Source organism: Fusarium solani, assembly GCF_023522795.1.
Source record: "Fusarium solani strain SB1 chromosome Unknown bctg00000009, whole genome shotgun sequence".
In the NCBI taxonomy this organism is placed as follows: Eukaryota; Fungi; Ascomycota; class Sordariomycetes; order Hypocreales; family Nectriaceae; genus Fusarium; species Fusarium solani.
In genome coordinates, this window is record NW_027072144.1 from 1,773,682 (window position 1) to 1,782,670 (window position 8,989).

Below are 8,989 nucleotides of genomic sequence, written 5' to 3' on the forward strand. Positions count from 1 at the left end.
GCAGCGAGAACCTCCGACCCGGTAATGATGGTATTCATCTTCTGCATCAGCTACTAGAACACTGATTTGTTTACGTAGCGACAAAGAGAGCCTCCCTCGATCACGCGATGGTTGGTCGACGGGAAATCACGAATCTAATAATTTCCAGCAGCTTACGAGGCATACCGTCCGGGACTTGGTTTTTGGACTTGCCCACTCTGGAATCATAGTCGGTTCGATATTTCTGCATGCTGGTGACTCAGTACCCGCAGATGACTATAGGGCTATTGCCAGCAATCACGTAGATCGTCGTTCAGACAGCCCACATTCCTTGGCTGACAGAAGCTACAGAATAAACTTTCGACGAGTTGACACGGAATGCATACCTGATTGTCGGCAAAGGGCTATCTAAGTCTTGAAGTGCTCGTGTGAACCAGGTTGAGTACCCGCTGGATATTTGTGTTCGTATCTGAAATGATTGACGGTAAGCAGGTACGGCCGAGCTTTGAGAAGCCGGCGAACTTACATTTGTGCGAGCATATCCCCTCGGGGGAACAACGAAGCATCATTTGGGAACAATTTCCTTCGACATGGTGGATTCAGTGTTTACTAAACAACACCCCACCTCGGGCTCGGATAGTCAACCAAAGCCGCCTGGCGACCTCTCCAGAGATGCAAGCTACCTCCAAATCCAGGGGCACGTTTTTCGAGAGCGAGAGTAAGGCGTTAATCGAGGACTTGTCAGGCAACTGTTGGCGGGCGACGGGCGTAGCAATGGGACAGCGAGGATAGGCTACGCGCTCTCGGGCAAGTCTCTACTTGTTTGAGCGGGATGCGAAGGTCATCGGGTAAAAGAAGGTATGGATAAGTGAGAAAAGTTTGTTCCCCTGGGCTTTCCGTCAAATTCCAATCCCTGATCATCATCAGCCGTCGAATCTAAGGTTTACATGACCATCGAAAGCCGAGACCAGGAACCCGGACCTCAAGATTGTCATTGCCCTGGATGGCTGGGCCTTTAGCGAACCCGGCTCATGGTAAGATACCTCCCCGTCGCCCGCTTTGAAGAAGAACATGGCCGCCTTGATCAGCAACCTTTAGGAGTTTTTCCCCAACACGAATATGGCGATGTCGGTAAGTATCATACATTATCATGCCACAGTAGATTCGGACTTAACGCTAATAGCCAATCGATCACCCTTCACAGACTTTGGCGAGGACTGCATTTGGGGGCTGTTTATATCCTGCTCTGGCAGTCTTGCCTCAGCTCTTGCCGCTCTAGTCGTTTGCGAGACGACTAGCGCCTCTGGAGATCTAACAAATGCTATGAGTCCCTGGTGCAGAAAGATCACTAACATTGTCACAGACTGGGGATGCCTCAGCGTTGACGACCGCGACGGCTCAGACGGGGATAGCAAGAACTATCTATAAAGTCTCACTGGTGACTATTAACGCGAGCAGTCGCGACTACATTATCACCTTGGCAGCGCCCTCTTCAGGCTAGCACTTTCGCCATTTCGATCTCAAGGGCATCGAGGCTCATATCAATTAGATTAAGCTCATATCGTAGGACTTGCACGGCGTTCTTGGATAGCGGCAACTCTATCGTAAGGAATTACCGCATACCAACCTGACCGAAATTGACTACGCCTTAAACTTAGCAAGTGCCATTGGAACACTCAACATCTATCTAACACCTTTGGCTGAGACACGAGCTCGTTGCAGCTCTGGTGCGTTGGTGTTGAGCCTTACAACACCATTCTCAGCTTGGGCTTCTATGACCACAGAGTGGAGGACGAGCAAGTCTCTCGGGCCCTGACTCGCAGGTAGAGATGGCTACTCACAACCTAACCCCTGTCCAACGGCCAAACCATCTCATCAGGGGAAAAGAGTGTTCGTCCTATATGCTGTCAGTGACAACATAAGTATTGTAGCCTTATGGTGAATTACCACGCCTTCTTCCCATCTGCATAGAACACACTGGCATTCAACAAAGAAACGGAGGTGACAGTTCTTGAGACGGTGACCAGCCTTCCATGGGCGAAGACAGAGCCTGGGGCTACTGTTTCGACTCCAACGTTAACTCCCTGGTGCATTTAGATAATGGCTTGGCCAAGGCCGCCCAAGACCCAAAAGAATCATTTCCGCGCCTCAACTATCTTGCGTGTGGCAAGAATTGTAAGAAGAGCGAAGTACGCGGTGGGTGCGCTAACATGGATCTCGACTATGACTATACAGAGCCGCCACCCAAAGTTCGCACGAGGGGCCCTTGAACCCGAGATCTCTCGGCCGGCTTGCCGTCAGCCAGGGGAGAGTTCGCAAACGATCGGGGCGTATCCAGACTGGCAAAGCGCGAATATAGAAAGGCGACACTAGCACTGAGGAAAATATTTGACTGCTCTAGACAATCTAGTGACATCAATTAAAGGTACGCACCGTATAGAGAGAATCAAGAAGAATTATCCCATGTTTTCGACAAATAGGGAAGGCAAATGGGAATGTATCGAACAAACGATAGGTGGGGTACCTATCATATCGCGCAAACAGGACAACACCTCTCGGTCGTGATCGGACTGGGAGGTCGGAGCCTTGCAACTACATGACATAGCATGGGTGAAGGATGAGAACAGTTCCCTTGAAGGGTTCTAGAAAACCTATCAGAGTAAGTTCCTTTTACCGGTTAAGATGCTGCTGCTGCAGAGTTGGGGGATATTCCACACTCCTGGCTCCCACCCGCTTACCTGGAAAGACACTGACACATGATTAACTCCTGCAGCCATGCATGTATTTGAAGCCGAACCCAATGTAGAGTTCTTCAATTAACGGCTGGATAAGGGTCAGGTTGAGAACCAGGGGCCGACACCTGTAAACTCGCAGCTCAATATCCCCTGCATCATCATGACCGACCGAGTGGATCCTGAAAGCAGACATCTCGTATCCTTGGAAGCTTGGCGGGCCCAGAGCCTTCACTTACCTGCTGCTTGCCAAGTTGGGCAACGTGAAGAACCTTGATCGCCTCGCCACCAACAGAGATGGGTATGCCCTCCAACTTTCCCTGCCTCGCTGTAATCTGATCAACCAGCTTTTCCACTTCTGCCTGTTTACTTCTGGTTCTAGGTATTGCGTTCAAATAGCTAAATGACCCACCGGCGTGGAAGATGTCATGCGATACCTACGAGGCGCTCTATACTGGTAATTATTTGCGGATTTTGATACCTTTGATGTGAGTCTGGGTTCTGAAATAACGATTTCCTCGCTCCAGGGCGAGTGGAAGTAGCTTCTTGAAGCAGTGTTGACCTCGGTGGTACACAGGCCCAAGATCGACTTTGAGCTTCGGACTATTGTCGCCCTCGGGCAAGATTCCTCTCCCTTCTTGGGCCGCCCCCTCTTGAAGGATATTACTTGCTAACCACCCGATGAGGAACTTAGGAGTGTAGAGCTGCTCCATAGAAATAGTTACCTGCTAGAAAACGTGGTAAGACGACTTCTGATGATGTGTGATCTCCGTGAGAACGCGGCTGGTCTTCTATGGCCACAGCCCCCATATCCATCATTCCTTCAGTATGAAGAGTTATCTGTCTTCCAGATATCTCAATTCTTCGAACCTCATGGCCCCATCACAAGTGATGGCTGCGATCGCCTTGCCGCTGACATTCTAGAATGTCCCGTCACCGCCACGCCAGTAGTCCGCCCGGTATTTCTTTCTTGTCCTATGTTTAGCTAAAGCGAAGAGATCGTCAATGAGATTCAAGTCTAGCGAGTATGCTGGCTAGCGCTCGATCATCACTTCAGCTTTAGCAAGTTCTTTTTTGGGCTGTGGGGAGAAGAGAGATGAAATGAAAGAAAGCACCATCCACGAAGATGACTCTTTTTGGCTTTGGGTGTCTACCAAAGAAGGCCAGCTGTCCTAACCAGGGTACATACATCCATTTCGCAATAGGTCTGTAACTGGACACTGCGTTTGGTGGAACGTACGCAGTGCGAGCTACATTGAGTACCCAACTTTACGCCCGTTTTTGGCTCCCGCAGTTTACGATGCCTATGTGTACCTTCCTTCAGCTTTTTTTTTTTCTTTGCATCTTTTCTCCTTAAAATCCTAGTTTTTCTAGCTCTTTTTCTTTTTTTCATCTTTTCCACCTTTGAAAAACAAGAACTATTCCTTGACGGCCACGCATGAGTACTGCTCAACTTGACAGGGCAATCGATGCGTAGCTATCTCCTCGGAAAGTGGAAGCGCATTGATATTCCATGTTTGAATAGCCATAATGGCGGACATAATCTCCAAATTGCCGGTTGAGATCTTGAACATGATCATTGGATACGTTGAGTATTTCCCTTTGACACTTGACAACCACCTCGTCTGACCGCTGCAAGCCGGGAAGGGCACGATCAGCTAACAGGGTTAGGTCACCATTGACAAAGACCGCAAGTCACTCACTAAAGTGTCAAGAATTATACGTGACGTCGCGTTGCCAAAGTTCTGGCACTCAGTTGACGTCAGACCTACCGGACCATTCTCGTTGCACAAGCTACCACAGAACTTGCCGCCAACAATACCCTGGAAATGCGTCAGGCACCTCCATTTCAAAATAGACTTTCATAAACCGTGGTGGGCAGATTGTCCTCATAATGCATCCTACACCGAGGATGATATATGGTCCGAGATCGAGTCCGACTCTGACCTCGACGCATCCGACAACGACGCCATAAGGTTCGACTATAGTCCATATGAGGGCTTTTCAAACCATTCTCGTCATTTTGAGCATCTGGCGTTTGCCGCTGGATTGATTGTTAATGAGATTGGTGATAATCGTCTAGACACCTTCAGGTATGGCAACGCGAGCATATGCTTGAATCGCCCGACTCTAACGATATGTGACAGTTGGGACCTGGAAACATGCATTCCAGAAGCTATTCTTGGGCCCCAGGGTATCATCACTACACGTCAGAGATTGCTCCGCGCTTTGAGTATCATCACAGACCCTGATTGCCATGCCAAGCCAACCATACCGGCGACTCAAGGATCAGCCATCGATTTGGGCAACTTTCGGAAGCTGAAAAGCTTGCGGTGGAGAGCACCTCGTTCAGAAGATACCCCAACCTTATTATCTGCCTTGTCAAGAAACCGGCGACATCTAGAGCGACTTGAGCTAGACCTAGGACAATGCGATGATGATGAGGATGGACATCCATCATCTCAACAGGAATCGATTATTCACGATTCTGCGTTCTTGAGAAAGCTTCTTCGCATCCAACCTACTCCGTCGATGCCGATGTTTCCAGAACTAAGAGAGCTGTTTCTTTTGTCTACCACTATCGGGCCTGGATTAGCTCGGGGACTTGATTTCGACACGCTGGTCTCGCTTCGCTTCCGGGACTGCCACGGGTTGCCTGGATTTTTCGCCACTCTGGTGGAACTACGGGTGCAACCTAAAATCAAGGCGTTTGAGATTTACAGCAGTGCCGAGTTTACAAATTTTGGCAGTGAAGAGGAGGAGCTGAAAGACGCGGTCATGCGTTTTCTTGGCTCCTTCAACGGACTAGTCGATCTAGCCTTGCGGCTAACATCATATCCGTGGTTCCCGAAACGTGAGTTTTGGTCAAGTATCTTGGCTCATCGGTCCACACTCCGGAATTGCGTGTTGGATGAGCTGTGGGCCTCCGGTTGGTCATCACAACTTACTTCGGAACCATTTTTCTTACGGTTGGAAAAATGTCCGTCTTCTAACCCTTTGGGGTTTCTCGACGTTCAGTGCCTAGGTTTGGAACACGAAATCAAGCATCTTGTGAGTAATCTCCGAAGTGACGTAGTCTCGGAAACGATCGTGTGATTTTGCCCCGTTCAATGGTAACTAATGTATGTTTTCTCAAGAGAACCATGCTCCTTCCGTTTGCTTCAAAAAGTTGCCTCGAGCTTCTCCATCTCCGTTTCTCATATTTCGATTCGAGGGTTTGGGAATGCATCAATCGAAGCTGGGGAGCACCCGCAACCGCAGCTACCAATATCGAGGAGACGGATTCGACCGGCGTTTTATATGGTGCTCAAGATTGGGGTTCTCAATTGCGCAAGGAGAGGGTATCCGGTGATGTCTCTTCACCGTCAACTTATCGCCTTCAAAAAGACTTCTGCGATCTCATCGAATGGGCTTTCGGCCCTCAAGGTATACGTTCTCTTCGCACCATCGCAGTTGGTGACTTTTCCGCCTCAGGTCCGTGTCAGGGCAGACTTTGCATTTCACTTGACAGTCACGGCACGCTCATTGTTCTGAAAGGAAGGGACAAAAGGATGGCTTACCCGCTGGAGAAGTTTCGAGACTTTGTACACTCAGAAACCGTCAGTCTCAGCTACGGCAGATTGTAATGGAGCTACCGGCATTTCCCAGCCCTTCAAGTTGAATTTTGCAGCCAAGATAACTAGTACTTCAACGTCCCCCAGGCAACATGTATTATCCATTGTCACCTGCCAAATGCCTTATTTGGAGCCACAGATCGGATTGCTGTCGAAATCATGTCCTGCGTCTGACTGGATACCGGTAGCGAGTCTTCATGAACGAACCGACGGCTCATCCAAACAACCTTAGAAAGTTCCCCAGAAGTCAGATTTACGAGTAATACCACAATGGCTGCCTCTCCCAATTGCTTGGTCACCGTCCGGGATTGGACTAGTCGTTAGAAGGCTGAAGGAATCGGCGTCAGCGTCGGTGTTGGGCATGGGGTCGAAATTGTCGGCGACAAGGTTGCCGGGGATGCGAATCCGGATTGGCTGTATTAGTAAATACCACCTTCTGGAGTATCATCACCTACGATAATAATATACCACTATCTTGGGCTGGGTGGTATAGGACAACAACCGGACAACCCTGGCATATTAAGATTCTAGGGGTAAGACAGTATACCAACCATTTCAACTCAGAAAATCGGATGATTTGATTCGATTTCATTCTCCAATCGTCCAACTCAGTTGGTATGATTGCTTTGTTTGATTGATTAACTGACATATGGGGAGCACCGACTATAGCCGCCTGCCTGATAGCATCCTTCCGCCGCCGGCCTCATCGTTATCCCAAATCTTTTCCATCCTACGTCGACAACAGCCGTGACTCGACAGTGCCTATCCCACCTCAAGCCAACCCCTGGCGCCTCTCCTCTCATGGCCGATTATGCACGCATGTCTCTTTCACGATGAAGCATCATCATAGTCATCAGCCGTGCCCACGCGCCCTGAATGTCTGGCAAGCCACTGCACTTCTCTGGCCTGTCATCTGAAGGCAACAGCCATCATTTCATATGCTAGGTGTGTCCACTGTTCATGTAAATGCAAGAACAGAAACCCAGGGACACTACGCGTTTAGGACGGTTCGCGAGCCCCATTTGGACGCCAGTGCTGCAGGATGAGACTGCAACAATGGACAGTGTGTCCAACAACCAAGTCAAGTAACTTGGTTAGTTGAGGTGGGGCCCCGTATGTAGCCATCTGGCCTATGAGATCCGTTCTCCTGGGGACAATAAACACTGATGCTGATGATGTGGGCCCCCCACCTCAACCTACCAAGTTACTTGACTTGGTTGTTGGACAATGGACTCCTTGCCGCTCCTTCCCAGCAGAGACCCACAAATGGGGTGCCCAAGTTAGGTACCGGATCACGCCTGCGGCCTCGAGCAAGGATCACAGAACAACGACGCCCAATATAGGCCTCCAAAGCCACGGGTGTAGTGTGGAAGACCAAACCTTGCTCGGCCATATTTGTGCAGAGCGCAAAACTGGATCAGCTATTAAAGCCAAGAGCGATCACCTTGCTCGGCACAACCTAAGGCCGTTCCCTCTCTCTCCGACGAAGCCCTTGCACTAGCCTCATCCAAAGAACATGACCCGGCGAATTCTATCATGCAAGGGGAAGTGTAGCCCCGGCCAACCATCAACTCCAAAAGAGGAACCCGATACTCAAACGGCATCTACCATCTATCAAATACCATTTAGTCCTAGTTCGGGCCTTATACGCAAACCATCTCAATCCCCGCCCCCTGCCAACTCAGCCAGCATCAAACGGGAGCGGTCTGGGCAACCCGTGACCCATGCCCGGAACCAAAGTTTCCGCAGCTCGCAGAGCTCGTTGTACGGATACAGTTCAGAGGATGACTTGGATAGCAGTTCTTCGACTAGTGGCAGCGATTCTGACGACAGTTCATGTAGCGATAGCGAGCATTCCTCGCCAGGCGCCGCCCAAGAATACGTTTTACCACATGACCACCGGCTTCAGAGCTCAAGGCCGGAGCTTTTAAAGTCTTCCCTGGATTCTCTGGATGCCTGGATGAGATCAGCAAGATATGTTCTACCGCCTGACGATAGTCTACCCCCACGGAAGCGACTCCGGACATCACACTGGAAGGAGAGCGACGACGGCATCGACGGGTTTATCGCAGTCTCCCCCCGGTCGGATACTTCCACCTGGCCTGCCCATTCTACGTTTACAGTCCCGCCAGATACCAGCAATGCTTGCTGCAATACGACCTGCGGTCCATCGAAGACGTTATCCGTCATCTACGGCGCCACCACATGAAGCCCCCCTACTGCCCCCTTTGCTCTCAGACCTTTGATTCACTGTCCAGCCGTGATAGCCACATCTTGGAGAGAACGTGTGAGCTTCGTGATCCACAGCCCATTCAGGGCATCAACTTCTACCAAGAGTCAAAGTTGAAACGACGAGATAAAATCTATCTCAGCGAGGCAAAGCGTTGGCAACACATCTATGCCACCGTCTTTCCCAATTCGGACCCTCCTCATTCCCCATACCTAGACAGAGGTTATGGGAAAGTGGTTTCCATGGCCCGAGACTATTGGAGGGCATATGGTCGACTCTGTGTTTTCCAGTTCCTGGAGCGCGGCGAGTTGCTCGGTGAGGAGGAGGAGAGGGATAGGACTGTGGAAGATGCATTATACAAGTTGGCACTGGAGGACATGCTCTACGTAATAGCTCGACGCTATGGTTATCAATGGGAGGGTTTTGACAATTAA

General features: G+C 50.0%; 2 protein-coding genes across 2 annotated transcripts; both read left to right on the top strand.

The window, feature by feature from the left end:
* Positions 1 to 4,241: 4,241 nt before the first annotated feature.
* MRS44_013615 (uncharacterized protein) lies at positions 4,242 to 6,337 on the top strand (the record flags this gene model as incomplete). Its single annotated transcript, XM_065617082.1, has 4 exons — positions 4,242 to 4,303; positions 4,427 to 4,804; positions 4,859 to 5,565; positions 5,973 to 6,337. The coding sequence occupies 4 exons, from the start codon at positions 4,242 to 4,244 to the stop codon at positions 6,335 to 6,337; spliced, it is 1,512 nt and encodes a 503-aa protein (XP_065473154.1).
* A 1,504-nt stretch (positions 6,338 to 7,841) lies between these two features.
* On the top strand, positions 7,842 to 8,989 carry MRS44_013616 (uncharacterized protein; the record flags this gene model as incomplete). Its single annotated transcript, XM_065617083.1, has 2 exons — positions 7,842 to 8,407; positions 8,458 to 8,989. The coding sequence occupies 2 exons, from the start codon at positions 7,842 to 7,844 to the stop codon at positions 8,987 to 8,989; spliced, it is 1,098 nt and encodes a 365-aa protein (XP_065473155.1).